The sequence below is a fragment of the Phocoena phocoena genome, chromosome 20 (assembly GCF_963924675.1).
Source record: "Phocoena phocoena chromosome 20, mPhoPho1.1, whole genome shotgun sequence".
In the NCBI taxonomy this organism is placed as follows: Eukaryota; Metazoa; Chordata; class Mammalia; order Artiodactyla; family Phocoenidae; genus Phocoena; species Phocoena phocoena.
The window spans coordinates 46664700-46692009 of NC_089238.1; the positions used below are offsets into that span (position 1 = coordinate 46664700).

General features: G+C 39.4%; 2 protein-coding genes across 3 annotated transcripts in view; one reads left to right on the forward strand and one right to left on the reverse strand.

Annotated features, from left to right (window-relative positions):
• GLG1 (golgi glycoprotein 1) overlaps positions 1 to 27310 on the reverse strand; it is a 146964-nt gene that overhangs the window by 102072 nt on the left and 17582 nt on the right. The window lies entirely within an intron of this gene.
• Positions 10609 to 10959, forward strand: LOC136140830 (large ribosomal subunit protein eL36-like). Its single transcript, XM_065898985.1, is given in 1 exon segment — positions 10609 to 10959. A coding segment is annotated over 1 exon segment (351 nt).

Below are 27310 nucleotides of genomic sequence, written 5' to 3' on the forward strand. Positions count from 1 at the left end.
CGTTGCTGTATGTGGGCTTTCTCTAGTTGTGGTGAGCAGCAGCTACTCTTCATTGCGGTGCGTGGGTTTCTCATTGCGGTGGCTTCTCTTGTTGCAGAGCATGGGCTCTAGGTGCATGGGCTCAGTAGTTGTGGCAAACGGGCTTAGTTGCTCCGTGTCATGTGGGATCTTCCTGGACCAGGGCTCAAACCCGTGTCTGCTGCATTGGCAGGCGGATTCTTAACCACTGCGCCACAAGGGAAGCCCTACCATACTGTCTTGATTACTTTATAGTAAATCTTTGTAAGTGCTGAAATACAAGTAATGCAAGTCATCCAATTTTATTCTTTTTCAGCTGTTTAGCTATTCAAGCTCACTTGCATTTCTATATAAATGCAAGACTCAGCTTGTCAGTTTCTATTACCTAGCCCCCCCAAAAAAGCCTGCTGGGATTTTGACTGCGATTGCGTTGAACAGATCTGCAGGTCTTCCAAATCTAGGAAGAATATTATCTCTTTCTGTTAAGTTGGATCTTTACTTTTGTGGACAAAGGATGTTGCCTGCCATTCCAGTAAACAAACAATGTTGCCCCTCATTCCAGTAAACAGCAAATGTGGCCACCACCAAGCCACCAGCCACTGCAGCCCCCGCCCCGCCACAGTGCCATAGTGTGCTATAAGGGGAATTCAGGATGGAGAAGAAACAGGATACTGGCCCTAAATAGTTAAGATGCGTATCTAAGAAATAATTTCAATAAGCCCAGACTCTAGCTTCTTCCCATACACAGAAAAGCAATAAAATCATTAACTTGAAATGTCTGGGTATTTTTTTGTGATTGGCAGTAATCTTTTGATGTTCAACTACATGATTCTTTTTCAGCAAAAATTCCTATATATCCTAGCTCTTCCCTTACCTCTTTGGAACAGTTCCTCAGAGCTATCTGAGAGGCTGTCTCCTGGGCTATAGTCCTCAGCAAGGTCCCGAAGTAAAACATAACTTGCAATTTTTAGGTTGTGCATTTTTCTTCAGTTGACACTTTCTTTCAGCAAATTTATTCTTATGTATTTTTTAATGCAAATGTTAATATCTACTAAGCACATAAAAACAAAGCAGAGGGCTTCCCTGGTGGCGCAGTGGTTGAGAATCTGCCTGCCAATGCAGGGTACACGGGTTCCAGCCCTGGTCTGGGAAGATTCCACATGCCGCGGAGCAACTAGGCCCGTGAGCCACAACTACTGAGCCTGCGCGTCTGGAGCCTGTGCTCCGCAACAAGAGAGGCCACGATAGTGAGAGGCCCGCGCACCATGATGAAGAGTGGCCCCCGCTTGCCGCAACTAGAGAAAGCCCTCGCACAGAAAAGAAGACAAAACACAGCCCCCCCCAAAAATAATTAATTTAAAAAACAAAACAAAACAAAACAAAGCAGAACTTATGCTTTTTTTTTGGCTACGCTGAGTCTTTGTCGCAGCACACGAACTTAGTTTCCCCGCGGCATCTGGGATCTTAGTTCCCTGACCAGGGATCGAACCTGTGTCCCCTGCATTGGAAGGTGGACCACCAGGGAAGTCCCAAGCAGAGCTTACTCTTTGTGATACCAGCTCTCAGATTCTCATGTTAACTGGGTGTCAATTTAGTTCTGACGCTGTGAAATAAAATTCATATTCTATGGCAAGACAAGAAAAATTTAAACATAAAAAATTTTTTCTGCCCTCTGGCCTCCTCTCTCCCCGCCTACTGTGTATCTGCTTTATGCATCAACCAAACCTCCCCCATCAGAAGAAATACCTGCTCAAGTGAAGCAAAGAGCAACATTCTCCTAAAATCAACAACTCCTTAAAAGATAACATTCCTTCTTGATCTTGTAAGGGCCATGCTTAGATCTGGATTGTGTAAACTGTCAATAATACGTCATTTAATGTACAGCCCTCTGTCTAAAAAAACTTATGTAACTGTGTTTTGACTCCCAATGGGAGGAACAGTTCTGGGAGCTTTCTGAGATGCTCTTCCCAAGTTATAATCCTCAAATTTGGCTCAAATAAAATTTTCGACTACTTTCATATACTAACTACTGATTAATTTTCATTGTCACACTAACTACCCAGAGTTAGGGCAGACCCCACAAATTGAGGGCTCGGTTTCACAAGACTGCCCTTACTTCAGATGCCAGTCGTGAATCTCAGGTCCCAAGGACACTTGTAATTCTTCTGACTTGGCTACAAGTTTGAGGGTCCCCATGACCCCCTCCTCAAGTTTAATAACTCTCTAGACCAAATCACAGAACTTAGGAAAACATTTTACTTACATTTACCAGTTTATTATAAAAGATACAACTCAGGAACAGTCAAATGGAAGAGATGCCTAGGGCAAAGTGAGGGAAGGCACCACAGAGCTTCAGGCCCACACAGGGCATGTCACCTCCTGGCACCTTGATCTATTCACCAACACAGAAGCTCCCCAGGTCTTCTAGTTTGAGTTTTTATAACGCTCAGTCTCCAGAGAGCCATCCCACCCCATCCTTGGAGGCCGGTGGGTGGGACTGAACGTTCTAACCTTCTAATCACTCCTGATGACCGGCCCATTCTCAGGCTATCCTGGGGCCCCGTCATAAATCACTTCATTAGCATAAACTCAAGTGTAAAGAAAGGGGCGTGTTATGAAGTAACAAATCCTATTACTCAGGAAATTCCAAGCGTTTTCAGAGCTCTGTGCCAGGAACTGGAGACAAAGATCAAATATATATTTTATTATACCACTCTTAAAAAATGAGGAGGTGAAAAACAAATTAATTACATGGGACTGAGTGAACTGATGAGGATGATTATAATTTTTGTGACTTTCTGCTTGAATAAAAAAAAAATCCCACAAGGACTCAAGGCAAAAAATATACAAACCAATTTTCACTGCAAAGTAAAGGAGCTGTTACAGTGGAGGATTACTGGACTGAATGTCAATATCATGACATAGTATGAGTGTGTTTCGTGTTTGGTAACTGCAATCATTGTTGCTTTTGTTGTGGTCATCCAGTTACAATGCTTGGTGTCAGTTTATTTATCTCTTGTAAAAATAAAATACAGTGTGTGTGTGTGTGGAAAAAAAAAAAAAAAAACGAGGAGGGAAACCTGGTTTCTTGTAAATACACTGCTAATTCACCAGTGTGGAAGTGCAGCGGTGGTGTGCATGAGGTGGACCGCTCAGTCTCCTCTACAACTGCCTTTAAAAAAATATCAAAACTAGGCCGGGTCACTTCGAGCACAAGGGCCAGAAGAATGTGAGCAGTTTCCCGTGGGGTATGCCTTTACAGTGTCGCTTCAGCCACACCTCAGAAGAGTCGGGTGCGGGCAAAGATTCAGGGAGAGTTCTCCATTCTCCCTTTCTTAAGAGAAATCTTCCCTCTTCATTTGTACTTAAGTCCATGGTTGAGTCACAGGACCTTGTTTTATCTTTGCTCAAAATTTGATTGTTTTGACAGATTCTAGCTTAACAGTGTTAGTTAGACAAATGGCAATTTTCTGGAACATTCTTTTTTTTTTTTTGGCCCAGTGTAGAAGCATGGAGTCCTAACCACTGGACGGCCAAGGAATCCCTTGGAACATTCTTTAAAATATGGATTCCATAGCAGTTTCCATTCTAGTTCCTATTACACTTTGCCATTATTTTGGTCTTCTTGTAGCTGTTAAAAGCTGAGTTTTCACTGTATATCCAAATTCCATAATTTGGTATAATAAACAGCTCTTTTATAGAAGTAGCCATCTGATAATAGCAGGACTCACATATACAAAGATACAAATTATCCATCTAGATTTCTCATGGGATTATTAAAAATCCTCAACCATGGGAACTCCCTGATGGTTAGAACTCCGCACTTTCACAGCTGTGGGCCCAGGTTCGATCCCAGGGAACGAAGATCCCGCAAGCGGCATGGCACAGCAAAAACAAAAAACAAACCAAAAAAACCCTTCAACCCAAAGCATATGCATCCAACATTCTTAACCATGGCAACAACATACTTTACAACCATGCTAAACCTCAGTAACATAAGTCTTTAAGAACCAGGTACAACACAAAATGATCTTTAAAGAGATACTTGGGAATTACTATGCTCACAAAAACAGTCCTGGGGAATAAAAACCAATTTGTACAATTCCTCAGTACTACTTATTTAAACCCTACTTTGTTTGAAAATATTTGACAGAATTTTTTCAATAAATGGGTTGAGATTCCTACACTCTTCTGAATATATTACTGCTAAATATCAGTTGGTCACTGAAAAGTCAGATAGGACATCATTAAATCAGGATGAAAATGACTAGTCAGGGAAAGAACTGTTATACCCAATAACTCTGGCAAAGTGCATGAATAAAATTATTTTCTAATGGGATGGATCTTATTAATATTCATTTCCTCAACTTGCAAATTCAACGACATCATTGCTTTGTCACTTTAATTAGCTCTCTGCTTAACAGTGGACCTACTGACAGATACCCCAATAAAGATGAGATGCTAATACAAAAAGATGTAATTTCCTTCAGTTTATTTTATAGGATTTTGTGGTAAAATGGAAAAAAAATAATTTAAAAAACAGTTATAGCTGTGCTTGGAGATATTAACTAAATGGACTATTCTCACATACTGATCAAATGATCACTGTGGTAGTTTAAAAGTTCACAAATTACAATTTTTCCTTCTTTGAAAACTGAATCAGGTCACCAAATTCCAAATCAGAATCTTGTCTTGTTTAGTGGCTTTGTTTCAGACAACGAAACATAAAATAGGTCAGTTATTCATGTTGTGAAGGGACTTGCCATACAGAACAAAAACAAAAAACTTAAAACTTAGCACAAATTTCCTTTAAATCACTAACTCCATCAATACATTTAAAATGTGATTCTATTCTTCAAAGACTGATTTCCACTATTTTTACATTTCTGTATAAAATAACCATGCATAACATCAAGATAACTGTTAACGTGTGTTAACCAGATTCTTAGTATTCTTAATTCACATACTGCAGAAGATGGCAAAGAAGAAAGTCTCCTGCTAGCTCCTTTTGGTACAGCAAGAACTAGGATCATGCCTGGGCTTTCTATCACTTACTTACGCTAAGGAACTCGCTTTGGAACACATAAACTCATATTTGTATTTTGCTTTGGAATTTCATATGGTTTTACTTAGCAACAGATTAACTTTATTAATTATGTTTTTCTTGAGCTAATTATTAATAAAATGTGCTCCCATTCTGAAAACAGGTTGAGCAATGGCTCAGAAACAATTAGCCTAGGATAGAAACAATTTCTGTGGAAAAACAGTCACTAATTCATACAGGGACAACTATAAGCTGGTGAGTTAACTCTAAATTCCTAAATCACACACACACACACACACACACACACACACACACACACACACACAAATACCCTTTTGCTTTTACTACAAGAAAGTGAAACGGTCCTATAGGAGAAAAGCAAGATGATGAAAACGGTCAACAATATTGAATATTTTTATCACATTATAAACCTTCATTTTAAATACCATAAGTTCTTTTACTAGAAAGTTTAAAGTTTTTTTACTAGGAGAAATGGACTTCTCTCCACAAAACGTATGTTTTTGTTTGAGGCTAACTCAAGCACGTTACTTAACCAATTTTTTTTTTTTTTTTTTTTTTGCGGTACGCGGGCCTCTCACCGTTATGGCCTCTCCCGTTGCGGAGCACAGGCTCCGGACGCGCAGGCTCAGCGGCCATGGCTCACGGGCCCAGCCACTCCGCGGCATGTGGGATCTTCCCGGACCGGGGCATGAACCCGTGTCCCCTGCATCAGCAGGCGGACTCTCAACCACTGCGCCACCAGGGAAGCCCCTATTTAACCAACTTTTGTATGGAGCACCCTGTAAGGCAGGTTATATGGAAAATAGCCTGAAGTCTGGAGCCAAGGGGTAAAAACAGAGCTAAAACTAACAGTCTAACTGTATGTAGGTTGTTTACATTATGTAGGCAGATAGGAACAACTTGTAAGAACAACCCTAATAATCTGTCTTTAATTAACTTAATCACGTTCTCATAAAGAAAATGTATTCAGATTGTCACTGTTCAGAACAGTGAAGTACTTTATTTAGTAGGAGGAAGATTTACCCTCCACACCTGAATCAGTAGGGTGAGTCTCTGCTTTTCCTACTGACCAATTTCTCCCCCATAAAATTGGCATATTTAGCAAAACTAGAAGGAACCCAGGGTCTCTGATTTAATAGCTTTGTAAATTCTTATCTCAAACATCACAAACTTTTCTATAACTATATAATATTTGAGTTGTGAGTTTCATTTTATTTTTAGGGATCTTTATTCACTGGATAGTTATCCATTTTATTTTATAGTAAGTTAGATGAAATAGAGCAGTAAGAATCTCAACTGAGAGAAATTTTAATCATAGAGAGTTTTAGGTACTAAAATAGGAAGCTCTATTAGGGTCTAAGAAGCAACGGAGTATAGGCTACTCGAAGAGCATGTGATTGAGTGATGGTAAACACAATTTGCAGACACTGCTAGATCAAAGCCCAGGAGAACATTTTAAAATGTTAGACACACACTAAAGAAAGTAGTAAAACAATGAAACTCTGGGTAATTAAGAATTCAAAATATTTGCATTTTTATTTACAGATGGTCCTCAACTTTCATAATCTGATTTTCATACATTAAATACTTACATACCTAGGAGAATTTTAAATGTTGATTTTAAATATTGTGTTTACAGCTGGCAAATTTTTAAGCTACTGAGTGGAGGTACTACTTGCCCAGCAATATTTCACCTTTGGCAGTATCACCTCTTAGGCCGTATCATTGTGAAATTATTAGGATATTTTACTGGGCTTAGAGGGAAAAAAACGGGAAGAAAAATGCAAGTGCTAAATACTAGCAGAAAGAAGCATTTCAAATTTAATTTACTGCTTTCTGGCCTAAAGCCAGTCTTCCATGAATTCAATTATAAAGGATGAATAATAAAATGAAAGAGTGTGGGGTTTCCCTGGTGGCGCAGTGGTTGAGAGTCCGCCTGTCAATGCAGGGGACACGGGTTCGTACCCCGGTCAGGGAAGACCCCACATGCCGCGGAGCAGCTGCGCCCGTGAGCCATGGCCGCTGAGCCTGTGCTCCGCAACGGGAGAGGCCACAGCAGTGAGAGGCCCGCGTACAGCAAAAAAAAAAAAAAAAAAGAAAAAAGAAAGAGTGTGCATAAATGTTTGAACTATATTACTGAAGACTGTACCTAAAAGGTTAAGAGTAAGTTAGGATTTTATAATATTTGTTAACTCGCCAAGCACCTGCTTTATAACATGTAAGTTTAGCTTTAACCTATATGACTTTTATCCTTGTATCCATGGATACACATTCATAAATTTGAGTACTTGAGAACCTCAAGACATTTTTAGTGGATGTGAAGAATCTGCTTTCTTTCTTGGGCCAGGGGGGTGGGGGGGAACACTTGTTTTTCCCCCCAAAGTTAGTTACTTTGGCCCTACTTTAGGACTGGAGTAGTTAGAAGAAAAGGGATATCCCAAGAGAGAGGGGCAGATAAAATACAGTTGACTCTTGAACAACTAGGGGGAGTTAAGGGTGCAGACCTTCCTCACAGTCAATAATCCGAGGATAACTTTAGAGTTGGCCCTCTGTATCTGTGGTTCCACATCTGCGTATTCAACCAACTTCTGATCATGTAGTACTGTAGTATTTATTTACTGAAAAAAAATCTGCGTATGAGTGGACCTGTGCAGTTCAAATACGTACGTTCAAAGGTCAACTGTAAAATGAAAATTTAACTTACTTCTATTATCCATTCTGTCACTGACTGTGCATCTTCCTTTCACTTTTTAAATGAGTCAGACCACATTTCCTGATTTCCTGCTTCATGTGATTTTTATCATTAAGAGCCATCTTCTCTATCCCATTTTTTGGCTTTCTGTTGTTTTCGATGTTTAAAGAACAACTCTCTCCTCCTTAACCCTTTATCTTCTTTAACCCTCCATCCTCTCTTAGTTTTGGACAGTGACACAAGATTATGTGTCAACTTGACTGGGCCAACAGGTGCCCAGATATTTGGTCAAACATTTTTCCCATCCAGGATTTAGTCTGATCTCCTTAGCTTCAGTGTTTCTAATGACCTGACAGTTTTCGAGGAAGCCTGGTCAGGTATTTTGTAGAATGTCCTTCAACTTCAGTTAGTGTGATGTTTTTCTCATAGGATATAGGTTTTGGGGAAGAACTGCCATTCTCAACACATCATATCAAGGGCATACATACTGATGATGCCAACTTTGATCACCCGGCCAAGGGAGTGTTTGCCAGGTTTCTCCACTATAAAATGACTCCCTTCTACCTTTCCACATTCTACTCCTTGGAAGCAATTCACTGAGTCCAGCCCATACTCGAGGGGAATGGGGAGTTAAGCTCTACCTCTTGGAAGAGGAAGTATCTACATAAATTATTTTTAATTCTTTTTCTACCATGGCATCATCATTCCCCCAGTAAGAAATGCCCACATACCCAATGGAACTTTGGGTTTACTTTTGATTCCTTTTCCTCCTGCAAGTCCCCTATCTTAGTCCTTTAACAAGCTCTCCTTAGTCATCTTTTTTCAGTATTAGATTTAGTCAATCTCCTTTCTTTCTGTCATTGCTTTAGTCCAAATCCTAATTTTCTAGACGACAATCTCTGAGCAGGTCTCTCTTTTTTTTTTGTGGCCTCCACGCCTTGTTCTGTTCCAATCTGCCTTTCATCTATCATACAGTCATATTGTATGAGACAGAAATTTCCAGAGAGACAGAGTATCCCTGATTTGTACCTAGAATGTAGAGTACATAATAAATAACTGTTGGGGAAGTAGAAGATACAACAAAATTTTTCTTTACCGTAGTTTAGTCTCCATGCTAGGAAAATTAAAACAGCTTGCAGAAAATTAAAGAAACAATAGAAATATTTAAATGTTAATTATTTTAAACAACACATATTGCTGAGGTGTGGATGAAAAGTATTTATAATACAGGAAGAGTGTAAACGTCAGGAGAAAATGTTTAAGGTGCTGCAAAGCTAACTACAACTAACTAAGAAGCTAAGAAAAGGAAAATGTCCTTGCCCAGGAAAATAATCTAAGGAAATCTTTCAGACTCCTCAATGGTCTCTTCAAATCTGGTGTTTTGAATTTTTTATAGGAGAACATCGTGACTAAAATGACATAACCTATTCCACAGGGATCCAATCTTGTCTGTTGACCTATGAGCTGGAGATAATGTGGTATAGCTTTTCCAACTATTTAACATATGAAATAAAAAATGGTAACAGTGGCAAAAAAGTGTGTGTGGTGGAGTTACAAAGGGGACACATTTTTGTTGAGAAAATAAAGTGTAAGTTACCCAAATGTCATTTACTTTTTTTTGCTTTTATAGAATGCTCACAACATTTCTGACTAGAAAAGGTTTAAAATTATATTTAAAATAGGGAAATATGATTGCATAGAGGTTGAAAACTTTAAATCAGAAAAACACCAAAACTTTACTATGAAGTTCTCAAAGTTATTGCTGAGGACTAACAGCTGGGATCTACAATTTGGGTTATGGAACATGAGCACTGGCCTCTGTGACTTGCCTTTCTTTAAAAGAGACAGAGAGGGCTTCCCTGGTGGCTCAGTGGTTGAGAGTCCACCTGCCGATGCAGGGGACATGGGTTCGTGCCCCGGTCTGGGAAGATCCCACATGCTGTGTAGTGGCTGGGCCTGTGAGCCATGGCCGCTGAGCCTGTGTGTCCGGAGCTTGTGCTCCACGACAGGAGAGGCCACAGCGGTGAGAGGCCTGCGTACCGCAAAAAAAAAAAAAAGCAGATTGTAAATAGAAGACCCTAACAATTTGTAAAAGAAAGTTGGAATACTACCTCATTTTAAGACTTACAGTAGAGCAACAGTAATTAAGAGTGTGCTATTGGCAAAAGCACCAGATAAAAGGATGAATATTAAATCTTGTAGATTGCAGGGACGTCCCTGGTGGTACAGTGGTTAGGTTAAGACTCAGCGCTCCCAACGCAGGGAGCCCGGGTTCAATTCCTGGTCAGAGAACTAGATCCCACATGCATGCCGCAACTAAGAGTTCGCATGCCACAACTAAGAAGCTCATATGCCGCAACTAAGGAGCTGCAAGCTGCAACTAAGGGGCCCACTTGCTGCAACTAAGGAGCCCACCTGCCACAACTAAGGAGCTCACGTGCCACAACTAAGGAGCTCACATGCCACAACTAAGGAGCCCACCTGCCGCAACTAAGGAGCCTGCGAGCCGCAACTAAGGAGCCCGCCTGCTGCAACACAACCAAATAAATACAACCAAATAAATAAATAAATAAATAATAAAAGTACAATATAAATAGAAAAAAAACCCTGTAGATTGCAAACCAAAAAAAAAAGAAAGCAAATTTTACGACATGTAAATTATACCTTAATTTTTTTAAAAGGAAAAAATGATGAACTATGGTAAATTTAATTTTTTACAAAAGTAGAAGAGTTAAGCAGCTCTCCAGTATAACTGTAGAGAAAATTAGTACACTGAAAGGTAAGTCAACAGAAATTGTCCAGAATGTAGCATGAAGACGAAAAGTTAATAAATATGAAGACTCTGCCTCAGAAGCCATTAAGGAACAAAGCCACAGCTCTGTACTACCCCATGGCCATGGGCCTCAACAAGGGCCACAAAGTGACCAAGAACATGAGCAAGCTGAGGCACAGCCACTGCCATGGATGCCTCACCAAGCACACCAAGTCCCTAAGGGACATGATCTGACAAGTATGAGGCTTTGCCTCATAAAGGCAGAGCATTTGGGACATGCTCAGGTTCTCCAAGGACACACAGGCCCTCAAGTTCATCAAGAAAAGAGTGGGGACACACAGCCATGCCAAGAGGCAAGAGAACCTGAGTGATGTCCTGGTTGCCAAGAGGAAAGCAGCTGCCAAGGACTAAGCCCCCTCCCCTCTCTGTGCATAATAAAACCTTTATAGTAAAAAATAAATAAATATGAAAAAATAGCAAGAAATCTAACTTAACTGAAGTTCAAGAAGAAGAGAAAGAGTGGGGCAGAGGCAGATAATGGCTGAGAATTTTGCATAAAGAATGAAAGACACCGAATCAAAAGAAACTCAATAAAGCTCAAGTCGAGAAATAAAAGAAAAGTTACACCAAGACAAATCATAGTGGTCAAGAGAACACAGACAGAAAATCTGAAAAGAAGCCACAGGAACTGACTAACTGCTTAACAGTGACAGTGAAAGCCAAAAGACAGTGGAAAGAAAATGTGCTGAAAAATACTCCAACCTAAAATTCTACACTGTTATTGATTTTTTTTTTTTCGGTACGCGGGCCTCTCACGTGTCCCATGCATCGGCAGGCGGACTCTCAACCACTGCGCCACCAGGGAAGCCCCTGTTATTGATTTTTTAAGGCCACAAATCCCTCCCATTCCTTAATGCACATCCCTTTGAATGTGACATTGTCCCTCTACCCATAAAGAGATGGAATCTAATTTCTCCACCCTTTGGAATGTGGGCTTGGCCATCTGACTTGCTCTGGTCAATGAGACACTTTTCAAGAAGCTTGAAAAGTACTTGTGCATTGGATCTTGCCATTGCTTTTTTTAAAATAAATTTATTTATTTATTTTTGGCTGCACTGGGTCTTAGTTACTGCACGTGGGCTTTCTCTAGTTGTGGCGAGCAGGGGACGCTCTTTGTTGCAGTGTGTGGGCTTCTCATTGCGGTGGCTTCTCCTGTTGCAGAGCATGGGCTCTAGGCGCACGGGCTTCAGTAGTTGCAGCATTTGGGCTCAGTAGTTATGGCTTGTGGGCTTAGAGTGCAGGCTCAGTAGTTGTGGCGCACAGGCTTAGTTGCTCCACAGCATGTGGGATCTTCCTGGCCCAGGGCTTGAACCCGTGTCCCCTGCGTTGGCAGGCAGATTCTTAACCACTGCGCCACCAGGGAAGTCCCTATATTGCTTTATGAACCCAGCTACCACATGAAGGCATTTAGCCTAGCCAGCTGAGAGATATGAGAGATATGTTGCCCAGTTCCTTTCTCACCTTACCAAACCACCAGACATATAAATGAGGTCATCTGGACTGTCCAGCTCCCAGCTGACGTGACAAGTGACTACAAGTAGATGAATGAGACACCAGGTAGATCAGAGACAAGCCATCCCCTTGAGCCCTGATCAAACTGCTGACCCACAGATTCATGAGGAAATAGTTGTTGATTTTGAGTCATTAAGTTTGGGATGGTTTGTTAGTCAGAAATAGATAACTGATACCTAGACCCAGCAAAAAATATCCTTTAAAAGTAAGGTAGAATAAAGACATTTCCAGACAAACAAAACCTGACAGCTGGCCAGCAGGAGACCCTCACTAAAAGATATTCTAAAAAATGTATTGTAGGCAGAAGGAAAGTGGTCCTAGATGGAAGCTTAGAGAAGCAAAAAGGTATGAGGAGCAAAGAAAGTACTAATGGGTAAATCTACAAAAATATTGCCTTTGTAACACAATAATAATAGTATCTTAATATTTTTTAAATTCAATGCCAGCAACCAATTCCAGGCATTATAATTTAATTTACCTGAGACCTCTGGGTACTGATATTTTAAAAATCGCCCGAGGTACAACTAGAGTTTAGAATCACTGACTTAAATACACCTGTATATTTAATGTTGGCATCAGTGCCCACCTTCCTCCCGCTTTTATTTGCCTTGCCTTTTTTGAAGTTACTGACTTGTGATTCTGCATTAAAATAAGCTTTAAAAAATGTATTGTCTCCGTAATACAAAGTGGCTTACTTTCAGAGATACTAAAGGCCTAAAAAACAATTATTATATAATTTCTAATTATTTCCCATCAACAGGATACTACTATAAATTCACAGGGCGTTTCAGTTGCAAACACCCAAGAAAATTGCAGGTAAGGCTAAAGCTAAACTGGTTTTCTGGTTAATGTTCTTCTACAGTATATTCAGCAAAATAGTAACTAACACAAAAGACAAGGCTGCAGGCCATCTGTTAACTAACAGTAACAGATCAGGATATTGTGCTACTCAAAACACTATGCTAACTGTTGATTTTCCTAAATGCTCTGTTGACCAGATATGGATGATGATGCTTATTATCTAATTCAAATTACAAATCTCAGAATTAAAATAAATCCCCAAACAAAATCCTTTAATGATTAAAGATTTCCAAAATAATGAATTTTGGCTGCAATATCCAAGTAAGTAAAAAGGGGTGGAATCAATATAAGGAAAAAGAGGGACTTCCCTGGTGGTCCAGTGGGTAAGACTCTAACCACACTCCCAATGCAGGGGGGCCCAAGTTCCATCCCTGGTTAGGGAACTAGATCCTGCATGTATGCTGCAACTAAGAAGCCCACACGCAGCAACTAAGAAGTCCGCATGCCGCAACAAAAAAAAACCATCCCACGTGCTGCAAGGAAGATCCCATGTGCTGCAACTAAGACCCAGCACGGCCTAAATAAATAAATAAATAATTTTTTAAAAACCTATTAAAAATTTATATAAGGAACAAGAAAACAATGCACGTAACAGTTAATATAAGTGAGTAGAATATATGAACCATGCCTTATTGATTTTAAGATGAGCCATTATTTTATGCACCACGGGGGGGGGGGGAAACTGCCAATTGTAATTATGTCATAAAATTTAAGATACATCCTGATTTCCAAAATGTTAAGGTGGGGCTTCCCTGGTGGCGCAGTGGTTAAGAATCCTCCTGCCAATGCAGGGGACACGGGTTCGAGCCCTGGTCTGGGAAGATCCCACATGCCGCGGAGCAACTAAGCCTGTGTGCCACAACTACTGAGCCTGCATTCTAGAGCCCATGAGCCACAACTACTGAGCCCATATGCCACAACTACCGAAGCCCACGTGCCTAGAGCCCATGCTCCACAACAAGAGAAGCCACCACAAAGAGAATCCTGCACACCACAAAGAAGACCCAACACAGCCAAAAATAAATAAAATAAATAAATTTATTTTAAAAACTCTCAGCCAAACCAACCACACCACCCAATTTAACATCAAAATATAGCCTCGGGGCTTCCCTGGTGGCGCAGTGGTTCAGAGTCTGCCTGCCGATAAAGGGGACGCGGGTTCGTGCCCCGGTCCGGGAGGATCCCACATGCCGCGGAGCAGCTGGGCCCGTGAGCCATGGCCGCTGAGCCTGCGCGTCCGGAGCCTGTGCTCTGCAATGGGAGAGGCCACAACAGTGAGAGGCCTGCGTACCACAAAATACAGCCTCAAAAAAATAACACACTCTATGCAGTAGGCAAATGTATCAATGAGAAAATGTTGCATCTATGAAGAAATGGCAATATTCAAATTCATTACCATTCCTAAAGCAGCATCACAAAAATGCACGCACTGAAGAGCAAGCACAAAAGTAAGCACAAGTACCTGCGGGGTGCTGTCTTTCTGTCTCAAACCCCAAGCTAGTTTAATTAAAGCCCACAGTGTCATGTATACAGATTCTGATTAATAGAAGTCCACACCAGATGCAACTAGAGACTATCACACTAAGTGAAGTCAGAAAGAGAAAGACAAATATCATATGATTTCACTTATATGTGGAATCTAAAATATGACACAAATGAACCTATCTATGAAACAGAAGTAGAATCACGGACATAGAGAACAGATTGGTGGTTGCCAAGAGGGAGGGTGTTGTGGGAGGGATGGATTGGGAGGTTGGGGTGAGCAGATGTAAGCTATTGTATATAGAATGGATAAACAAGGTCCTACTGTATAGCACAGAGAACTATATATCCTATGATAAACTATAATGGAACAGAATATTAAAAAAGAATGTTGGGAATTCCCTGGCGGTCCAGTGGTTAGGACTCTGGGCTGTCACTGCCAAGGGCGCAGGTTCAATCCCTGGTCGGGGAACTAAGATCCCACAAGCTGCATGGTGTGGTCAAAGAAAAAAAAAAAAAAGAATGTGTGTGTGTGTATATATATATATATATATAACTGAATCACTTTACTGTACAGTAGTAATTAACACAGCATTGTAAATCAACTATACTTCAATCAAAAAATTAAAAAAATTTTTAAGCCCATATCAATTATAAAAACTAACAAATTTGGTGAATTCCTATAAAAATGAAGGATATGTAATGATACACAGCAAGACATTTTTCTTACTGAAGGTGATGGTAATTCAGATGGATTATAAACCATTTAAAAAGAGTTGCACAGCCTTCCCTGGTGGCGCAGTGGTTGAGAGTCCACCTGCCGATGCAGGGGACATGAGTTCGTGCCCCAGTCCAGGAAGATCACACATGCCGTGGAGCGGCTAGGCCTATGAGCCATGGCCGCTGAGCCTGCGCATCCGGAGCCTGTGCTCCGCAACGGGAGAGGCCACGGCAGTGACAGGCCCGTGTACCAAAAAAAAAAAAAAAAAAAAAAGAAGAAGAGTTGCACAAAATAAATAAATAAAAATAAAGAGTTGCACATATATTATAGTCTAAAACAAATTTGTTCTGTAAAGGGACATAGAGCAATTATTTTAGGCTTTGTGGGCTACAAACAATCTCTACAATCTTGTGGTATCTTCTTTTAACCTTTTAAAAACTGTAAAAACAACTCTTACCTCCAGAGACATACAAAAAGCAGGTTGTGGTCTGGATTTGGCCCATGGACTGTAGTTTGCCAATTTCTAGTCTAAGATACAAATGGGCATAGAGGATTGCTTGATAAAACAAGGTTGTGAAGAAATTAGAGAACTGATCTATTCTAGATTTCAATTTAATAGCTATTTAGTAATGCTTTAACAAGAACTGCTAAGCCAAAAAACAATGAAGCTTACTGAAGATAAAGTTTATTTTTTATTCTTTTCACTTTAAAATATAACTGACAACATTCTGTTTACTCATGATCCTGAATGAGTACCTGAAGAAATATTTCATTTTTATTTCTTGGAAGAAATCATGTACCAATTCTGATTTAGAAAAATAGACGTCAAGATGTTATTGAGGGCAAATTTCTAATGACTCCTTTCATACTTTATACATGGGACCCCACCCTCCAAAAACCTGGGCTTCAAATATAAATACACAAAAAATAACTTTTAAAGGATTATCCTATTCACTTTTGCTAATAGCAAAGCCTATCCAGGCTCTGATAACCATCAAGAAGAAGTAAGTCTCTAGGACTAGCGAAAAGCCAAGCCAAGGCAAGAGTTTTTTTATTTGTGCTGCCTAGTATGTACCTGTTTATAGAAGAGAAAATAAATTTACTGCTGAGTTTTATATAAATGGCGTTTTCAGTAGTTATTAAGAGAAACTTAAAAACTGAATGCCAGTTCAGGAGGGTCTCAAATTAACCAGACATATACCCTTAGCTGTTCCCATGGAGAGTAAAACTTTTCCAAATTTAAAAACCAGATTCAGGGACTTCACTGGTGGCGCAGTGGTTAAGAATCCGCCTGCCAGTGCAGGGGTCACGGGTTCGAGCCCTGGTCCGGGAAGATCCCACATGCCGCGGAGCAACTAAGCCCGTGCGCCACAACTACTGAGCCCGAGTGCCACAACTACTGAAGCCCGCGCGCCTAGGGCCCGTGCTCTGCAACAAGAGAAGCCACCGCAATGACAAGCCTGGGAACCGCAACGAAGAATAGCCCGCGTTCAGCAACAAAGACCCCAGGCAGCCAAAAATTTAAAAAAATAAATAAATATTAAAAAATAAAATAAAAAACCCCCCAGATTCATACAAGTTCTAAGTAAATCTATTTTGATATTATTTGAATCACAAAGGAAATCATCACCAAAAAGTAGACTCTAGAAATGTTTTCTAACGAAAGAACTCTGCAGAGTTAATATGGATCATGACTGTGGATCCAGAAATGCAAAAGAAACATAGCTAGAAGACTGTAATCTATAACAGAAATATAAAAATGAAAATCATAAAACACAAAGGGGTGATCGATAATTGAAGTATTCTGACTTCCCATTGAAACATTCTTACAGCAATGACTTAGACTTGCTTCCCATTCTGTTAAAACTAAAAAAATGAGTAAGACACAACTTTGTGGATTTTTGTAGGTTTTTTCATTTGTTTGCTTTTATTTTTTTTAACTAATCAGACCTAAGTAGCAATGAATTTGATCTCTTTTTTAAGAAACTGTTTAGTATATGAGTATGCTGATTACTCATGACTGATAAATGAGACTGAGACAAGAATGAAATGGACCAAAATTGATCTCATTAGAGTAGGTCAAAGCTTTCTGTAGAACTTGGCCAATTAATGCCACATTCTAAAGCCAGTGACTTGCATGAATCCTGTCTGTGGTGCGGCACAGTCTATTTTATTCCTTAGCTTTGTAGGATTTCTTGCTCTACAAAGTTCAATTTCAGAGTAAATACTGTTTTGTGTGTTTTATAAGGACAAAATGTAGATAGTTTGTAAGAAATCAATAGATAATGTCTAATAAAAAAAGAGAACAATGTAAGTATTCTACTTAAAAATTAGATAAATACAAAAATAAAGAACTGGGGCTTCCCTGGTGGCACAGTGGTTGAGAGTCCGCCTGCCGATGCAGGGGACACGGGTTTGTGCCCCGGGCTGGGAGGATCCCACATGCCACGGAGCAACTAGGCCTGTGAGCCATGGCCGCTGAGCCTGCGCATCCGGAGCCTGTGCTCCGCAACGGGAGAAGCCACAACAGTAAGAGGCCCGCGTATCGCAAAAATAAATAAATAAATAAAGAGGGCTTCCCCGGTGGCGCAGTGGTTTAGAGTCCGCCTGCCGATGCAGGCGACGCGGGTTCGTGCCCCTGTCCGGGAGAGTCCCGCATGCCACGGGGTGGCTGGGCCCGTGAGCCATGGCCGCTGAGCCTGCGCGTCCGGAGCCTGTGCTCTGCAACGGGAGAGGCCACAGCAGTGAGAGGCCCACGTACCGCAAAAAAAAAATAAAAATAAAAAAAATAAAGAACTAAGAGTTGAAAGTAGGGAAAGCTAAAATAGAATATTACACTTTTCCATTATATACCTGGTTGTGCTCTGACTTTAATTTTTATGTATTAAAACTATATATGCACTACTGAATAAAAAACGGAGGGGAAGAAACAAAATCCATATGCCTGCCAGGACATATGGAATCTATGCGAATATGGGAGAATTTTCTTAAGATGTACTCCTAATTCTACTCTGCTGTGCTTCAGTACACAAAGAAAGTTATCTGGTCTAGTGATGCTGGTTTTGTTTTGTTTTAATTCCCCCAAAATACCATTTGTATATAGGTTATCTTGAATCAACCAGCTGAAACAAGATTTAAGAAAAGACCTTTGAAACAATGTTTTTCCAAGATAACATGGCCTAAGATGGCATTTCAGTAATCTTTAACTAGCTGAAAACAGGGAGATGTGTACTGAAAGTTCTACATTTATTAAGAGCCAGTTCTTAATAATCCACATAAATGAGTTGGAATCCAGAATCAGAGGGTTCAAGGCTGCCCCAGGAATGCTGAATAGCAATACTGTACCAGGATTTGAGATATTAAATGCATAAACTGTTTTAAAAACTCAAGAGATCGTCATTTAAAGATATTAGCAAAACTTTTCCAGAATAGTTGAATCTCATGCTGCACCACTGTCCAAAACATGTATCTAAATCCTAAAGGCTATCACATTTTAAAGATGCTAAATCAAAAAACTAAATTGAAAATGTTGCTCTAAGTGGGGTTAAGAACAAATACCAGTTAGGCTTTTCTGGGCCTATCAGGAAAATGGGATATCCAAGGGTTGGGTAAGAGAAAAGCAACAGTTCATCATAGGAAGTACTTAAGAAGCAAAACCACACTAATAATAAATACAACGAAGTTTTTGTTTTTTAATCAGGCCCCATTTTTTAAAATTATAAGTATTGTTGGGCTTCCCTGGTGGCGCAGTGGTTGAGAGTCTGCCTGCCAATGCAGGGGACACGGGTGCGTGCCCCAGTCCGGGAAGATCCCACATGCCGCGGAGCGGCTGGGCCCGTGAGCCATGGCCACTGAGCCTGCGCGTCCGGAGCCTGTGCTCCACAACGGGAGAGCCCACAGCAGTGAGAGGCCCGCGTACCGCAAAAAAAAAAAAAAAAAAACCAAAAAACTATAAGTATTGTTAATATATGTTTAGCTTTTTTTCCTAACGAGTGACAGGCTTGTACTTCACATTATTTGCAGAGATGTACACGATATAATCTTTTCCCAAAAATTCCAACTAAGAATTACTAATTAAGAAAAATAATTATGAAATATATACAATGTTTTGTGACTTAGAAGTGAGCAGTTAACCAACCTGAGATAAGGAGATGCTTCCCGTTCCACTTTACCACGTTCACTTTGAGAGCAATTCAGTTAGGTAGGATTTTTCTGTCTGGTTACATCACCCAGTAGCAGTACCTGGGGAGTCCTTTATTAAGAGGTTTTTGAAAATATCAACTAATGCTTGTGAACAATAAAATGTAAAACACTTCAAAAATTTTTTGTTTGCTTTTGAACTGATATGCTGTTGGTGCAATAACAAAAGCCAACAAAATTGCACTTCCAGGAATATTATCTACAATATGAAACTACATAAAAGCAAGGCTATTCACTGCAGCATTGCTCATAACCACAAAATACAGAAAATAAACACTCATGCACAGGACAGTGGCTGAATAAACTAAGGAAGATCTCTATGAATTGATATAAAGTGATTTCCAAGACATAAGGTTAAATGAAAAAAAGCAAAGTACAAAGGAGTATCAAGTATGCTATCTTCTGGGTAAGAAAGAAGGGGAAAGAAAAAAATATACATATAGTATCTGCTCATTGTACCTAAAGAAAAAGTATAAACTAAAAACTGAGACTAGCTACCCTGCAAATGGGAAAAAAAGGGTGGAAGGATGGGAATGGGGTAAAAGGTGTAGCAGGGAGGCAATTCTGGAACCATGTTATTTTTAGTGACTCAAAATTTTATTTACTTTTTAAAAATATTTATTTATTCATTCATTCATTTATTTATTTATTTATGGCTGTGCCGGGTATTAGTTGCAGCATGCAGGATCTCTTAGTTGCAACATGCAACTCTTAGTTGCGGCATGCACGTGGGATCTAGTTCCCCGACCAGCGATCAAACCCGGGCCCCCTGCATTGGGAGCACGGAGTCTTACCCATCGGACCACCAGGGAAGTCCCCAAAATTTTAAAAATAATAATGAGGGAAGGCAAAAATGCAATTCAAAGAAAAACAAAGGAACCTAACTGTATTTCTAATGAATACCATAACCATAGGGGAGAGAGGGGAAGGAAGAGGGAGACTCACCAGTGGCTTATAAAGACAGTATTTTGACTTTATATCCTCAGTGCAATGACAAAAAGAGCTATAAACAAATACTTAACCCTAGTTAGGAGGTTTGCTTTCTCACAGTGACATAGTTTAGCATTCTGAAACTATTTTAAGTGTATTATATGATTCAGCAATCAAATAAATAATTTGTGGATAGTAAGAACCAAGTTTTTCACCGTCATGGAAGGGAATTATAAACATGGAAAGGGAGAAAGCTAGAATGAACCTTGTGGTATTGGAGGCATCAATATGAATAAAAATCAGCTTTTAACATGTTTGTCTATATATATACACACAGATATGAATAGATGTCTGTGTATATACACATATGTGCACGTGTGTGCATGTGTCTATATTAATGCATGTATGCAGATGCAAGGACACTATACATTTTCTAGCTCTGTCTGCTGAAGCAATGACACATGAGTAGCAATAAGCACATCTAGCACCCAGACCTTGGCTTCTAAAGACCACTCTCCATTAAAAGGAAACAGAGTTCCTTAGAGAAGTGGTTGATTCCAGGTCTGGGACTGGAAAAGTACAAGATGAGCCAGGAAAACTTCTAGTCTCTGGTCCGACATGTAAAGAGCCTGGAAATCATCACTCCCATCCTCACAATGAGAAAAAAGCTGAACAAATTGAAAATCAACAACTCTTCTGAAATCCATCAGACCTGAAGTCACTCGGCAAACTGTTGCCCCAAAACCGTAGACAGGTGAATACAGGGAATCACAGTTTACTGGAAGCTGAAGCCCAGAAGAAGCCCACTACTGGAGCCAGCAACACTTAAACTGTTACTGACAACTGCTCCAGTGTGGACAGAAATAAACTTTAGCATATATAGTCAAATGACTTTCAACAGGGGTACCAAGACCATTCAATGGGGAAAGGACAGTCTTTTCAACAAATGGTGTTGGAAAAATTTAACATCCTCACGCAAAAGACTAAAGTTGGATCCTTACCCTACAGCATGTACAGAATTAACTCAAAATGGATGAGACCTAAATGTAAGAGCTAAAACTATAAAATTCTTAAAGCGTAAGGGGAAAACTTCATGACATAGAATTTGGCAATGATTTCTTGGATATGATGGCAAAAGAAACAGATAAACTGGACTACATCAAAATAAAAAACTTCTGTGCATCAAAGGACACAATCGACAGTGAAAAGGCAACCCATGGGATAGGAGAAAATATCTGCAAATGATTTACCTGATAAGAGTTTAATATTGAGAATACATAAAGAACTCCTACAGGGCTTCCCTGGTGGCGCAGTGGTTGAGACTCCGCCTGCTGATGCAGGGGACACGGGTTCGTGCCCTGATCCGGGAAGATCCCACATGCCGCGGAGCAGCTGGGCCCATGAGCCATGGCCGCTGAGCCTGCACGGCTGGAGCCTGTGCTCCGCAGCGGGAGAGGCCACAACAGTGAGAGGCCTGCGTACCACAAAAAAAAAAAAAAAAAAAGAACTCCTACAACTCAACAACAACAAGAAGTAACCCGACTAAAAACTAGGCAAAGGACTTGAATAGACTTTCCTCCAAAGGCATACAAATGGCTAATAAGCACATGAAGATGCTCAAATCAGTAATAATCAGGGAAATGTAAATCAAAACCACAATGAGATATCACTTCACATCCATTAGAATATTATTTAAAAAATTAAAAAATAGGGAATTCGCTGGCAGTCCAGTGGTTAGGACTCAGTGCTTTCACTGCCATGGCCCAGGTTCAATCCGTGGTTGGGGAACTAAGATCCCGCAAGCTGCGGGGCATGGCCAAAAATAAATTAATTAATTAATTTAATTTAATTTTTAAAAACTTAAAAGTAACAAGTGTTGGAGAGGATGTGAAGAAACTGGAACTTTGTGCACTGCTGGTGGGAATGTAAAATGGTGCAACCACTGCAGAAAACAGTATGGTCATACATTCAAAAAATTAAAAACAATTATGATATTATCCAGCAATTCTATTGATACTTCTAAGTGTATGTATATCCAAAAGAATTGAAAGCAGGGTCTCAGATATTTGTATACCCATGTTCATAGCAGCATTATTCACAACAGCTGAAAGGTGCAAGCAACCCAAGTTGCTTGATGGCTGAATGGATAAATAAAATGTAGTCTACACATACAACAGAATATTATTCAGCTTTAAAAAGGAAGGAGGGGCTTCCCTGGTGGCGCAGTGGTTGAGAATCTGCCTGCCAATGCAGGGGACACGGGTTCAAGCCCTGGTCCAGGAGGATCCCACATGCTGTGGAGCGGCTGGGCCTGTGAGCCACAACTACTGAGCCTGCGCATCTGGTACCTGTGCTCCGCAACAAGAGAGGCCGCGATAGTGAGTGGCCCCCGCTTGCTGCAACTAGAGAAAGCCCTCGCACAGAAACAAAGACGCAACACAGCCAAAAATAAATATAAAAAAAAATAAAACTTTAAAAAAAAAAAAAAGGAAGGAGGTTCTGACACATGCTACAACATGGATGAAACTTGAAGACACTAAGTGAAATAAGCCAGACACAAAAGGACAAATATTGTACAATTCCACTATTATATGAGGTACTAGAGTAGTCAGATTCACAGACAGAAAACAGAATGGTGATTACCAGGGGCTAGGGAGAGGGAGGATGGGTAGTTATTGTTTAATGGCTATGGTTTCAGTTGGGATGATGAAAAGTTCTAGAGATGGATGGTGGTGATGGTTTCACAACAATGTGAATATACTTAATTCATTTTGAACTGTAGACCTAAAAAATGTTTAATAATGGTAAATTCTATGTTACGTATATTTTACCACAATAAAAAAAATGGATGACACAGTTTTGAGTTCTTTTTGAATTTGTATGTTGCTGGTACGATAATAAAACAAGCAGTTGGGTAGATTCCAAGTATGAAAACAAACTATACATGGGACTTCCCTGGTGGTCCAGTGGGTAAGACTCTGTGCTTCCAATGCAGGGGGCCCGGGTTTGCTCTCTGGTGGGGGAACTAGCTCCCACATGCATGCCACAACTAAGAGTCTGCATGCCGCAACTAAAAGATCCCACACCTAAGACCCGGCAGAGCCAAAATAAATAAATATTTTTTTTAAAAAAGAAAACAAACTATACAAAACCCAGACACTCCTTGTTTGCATTAGTGGCAGAGAAACTTAAAATAATTTAAGTATCTAATTACTCATAGCCAATAAAAAGTTACTTTCTTTTTTCATTCAGGATTTATTGAGCATATAAGATGCACTCGGCTAGGAAGTGGGAATACAACAGTTGTGTTGCTGTGAGCATGCACATACACCCAGAGCCTAAGAGGCCAGGTGCTACTAGTCAGACACAAAATCAGGTGACACAATGATAAAGTTTAGGCATTTTATGACGTATTGAAAAACTTCTAGCTGGAGAGAGAAGGTTCACTCTTGCAGTCCTCACATTTTGCATTCCTAAAGCTGTAATTCTTCTTTACAGAAGTTACTATGTTGCTTTTCCCAACTGTTCTGCATCTATTCCAGAATGGCATTTAAACCATTGTTTTGTCTACTTTCTTATAGGCAACCAGGCTTACTAAATATTATTTGTGGGGCACAAAGCTCCAAGTGTTTGGCTCCACCCCCAAACTACCTTGCAATGCTAAACAACATGGTGACAATTTAGTAAATGACTACACAATTACTTTGAACAATAGGGATAAACATCTATTTACTTTGACTGAAATTTAACTTAAGAATGAAACAGTTCTGAGGAAGGAAAAAAAAAGAAGAAAAGCAGAATAATCTTTACTCTGTGGGTTGTAAGTTAAACCTAAGATGGCAACTCTCTTGAGAACTGGTAAGGTCTGTGAAATTCCAAAGGGCTATAGTCTTTAAGTTCTCCCAAAAAAATTACAAATCATGTTTTCTGACACCAAACTGATTTGAATCTCCTCCTCCTTTCTTTCTTTATAAGCATTTATATTTACCTTCTTACTCACCAGCATCTCCTATCTTTTACCTTCTACTTGTTCCTTTCTCTCTGCCTTTAAACTAAAATGAATTTCCTTAATCTTGAAAAATCTTTAACTGAGATGGCCTCCCTTCCACATATTCTCACCTCTTGTCACTATCACACTTCTGAAATAGACTAATATAGTTTCAAATAGTCCAAATCTGGGTTCTACAGAACCTGTTCTATCTCTGTTTTACAAAAACCCATGCTCTTTTCTCAGTCATTAATCTTAACTGTGTTATTTACCCTAGTGATTACTACTACCTCCTTTCAAATGTCCCTTTCCTTGGTTCCCACAACTAAAATTTTCCTCCTTGGCCTCCACAATTAAAAACTCTTCTAAATCTTCTTTTAAGTCTCAACCATTCCTTCTATTCCCTGTAATTCCCTCAACAAGCTTCTTTCCAACCTTCAATTGTGAGCATTCCCCAGGGCTCAGTCCTTGGAATCATACTCTTCTATTTATACATTCTTTAAGAGGGCTCAACCATTTTCATACCTCCAACTACAGCCTTTTAAGCTGAATGACTAAAATTTAGATTCAGTTCAAGATCTAGTTCCAAATTTACACCCTCTTACTGGAAATTGCTTGATATGCCTGTCTGTCACTTCAAATTCAACACAAGCTAAGAACTATATATTTTTGGAGGGAGCCTAACAGATAAACTTTAACCTCTCTTCACTTGGTTAAATTCTACTGTTCCTTCAGCTCAGCCAATGTCTTCTCAGGAAAATATTTCCTGACTCTCTGATTAGCCAAATGTCCACATAGATCTCTTTCAAACCATTTATTGTAGCTATAATTTTCCATTTATTTTGCGATTCTTTAATGGCTATCTCCTCCACTAGATGGAAAGCCCCATGAGAACAAGGATCATGCCTTTTAGGAGTAGGAGATGAGTGGTATGATAATCTCCATATTCCCAATACCTACCATTAAGTTTCAGACATGTAGTAAATAACAGTTATCCAAAATCTGGCAAATGAATGAACAAAAGCACTCAAGTTTTCCTAAGTAATGAGGCTCCCTTCAATCCCATTGCCATCTCCATTGCTACTAGTCCACTGTGGTCCACAGTTTAATTACAAAAGCAGCTTATTCAGTGAGTTCCTTCAGATCTTCCTTACTTCAATCCACACTGCTACAAAAATAATTTCCCCCCCAAAAATAATAATAATAATTTCCCTAACTAATTTGCCATGCCATTCTCCTACCCAATAATATTCAGTGACTTCCCATTTCCCTCAAAAACAAATCTAAGCTAATGCAGACATTTCACTAAAGAGCTCAATTTGCCAAGAACAACTAATGTCAGCTGCTCAGGGCAGTTCTCCCATTGGCCGTGGCATTGAAAAACAATGACTAATTCTTCTCTTTGACTCTCCTTTATTTTAAGTTCCTTGCAGACCTCCACCAGCATTATTACCTTGAAAATGTTACTATTAATTGCATCACAAAGGCCTAACATTAAGTAACCAAGTTTTGCTGACAAAACATTTACAAACTATCTCTTAGGGTGTTTCTTACAAGTATGATTAATATTATTATTTATAACACTGTTATCAAGTAGAGTTTCAGACAGCTGCATTTTATAAATTTGTCCTTAAATTCCAATGCTCACAGATTCAAAATTCTAAATAAAATTATGGCAAATTAATTTAGCTATCTAAAATAACAGATGAACTCTGGTTCAACATTAGGAAAAAAATCTGTTAAAAAAATATAGCCCATTAAGAAACTTCAAGTTTCTTTTTCAAGGGATAGTTTCTGTACAAAATAGAATTTACAAAATATATACCTAAAAATAAGAAAAAAATTCAACTATAATGTGTTATCATGCTATGATACTAATGAAATTTAATAGTATGTAATACAATCAAGTGGCTTAGTTTTTCTTATTTAAGTCCAATCATTTAAACTGGGTTTTCTAAAGGTAAGTATAAGACAGATTATTCATATCATTTATAGTAAGAGCCACACAGAACAAAATATTAACAAGCTTTCAAAAGATTCTTTATTTTCAAAACACATATAACACTTCTAAGTGATTTAATCCCATGTCTGCAGAGTTTTATGCATGCTTCAATACAAAGAACTTCCTGAACTGAAAAACTGTATTATTAAAGTTAGAGTACCTCTGAATTAGAAAAAGCATAGACAGAACAAGATGGTGGACGACAGAGACAAGGAAGGCACAGAGAGATCAGAACAATTATCAGGTCACTAGGATGCTGCCCTAGTGAAGGAGAGCTACATGATCTGACTGCAGACGTAGAGGAAGAAGAATCCACTGGATACAGTGAATTTGAAAAATTTCTTCCTGATGACTGAAGTACTACTGGAAAGAAGATACAGACCAATTCCGAAAGATCTACTTCTTCAAGCTTTTGAGGTATTAGATCCAGCTAAACATGGGTTTCTTTCTAAGGAAGAACTGATTAACTATATGACTGAAGAAGGTCAGCCTTTTTCTCAGGAGGAAATGGAAGAAATGTCTGCTGCAATTGATCCAGAATCAAATTCATTACAAGGACTATATAACAATGATGGTGATAGATGAAAATTAAACACTCTAAAGACTTCATTTCTTTCTTTCTTTTCTTTTTTTTTTTTTTAATATTTATCTATTTATTTTTGGTTGCACTGGGTCTTAGTTGCAGCATGCGGGATCTAGTTTCCCAACCAGGGGTCGAACCCAAGCCCCCTGCACTGAGAGCGCAGAGTCTTACCCACTGGACCACCAGGGAAGTCTCTCTAAAGACTTCATTTCTAACTGAAAGGATAATTTTGAGAATTGCTTGTCCTTATACATATTCCTGTAAGCACAGCTTTAGTCACATCCAAGTTTTGGTATGTAATATTTTTATTATCATTCAGTTCAAATTATTTCCTAACTCCAATTGTGATTTGTTTTTTGGGGGGTTACTTAGAAGTAGTGTATTTTATAACTTCTAGTTACTTTTTTGTTACTGATTTGTAGC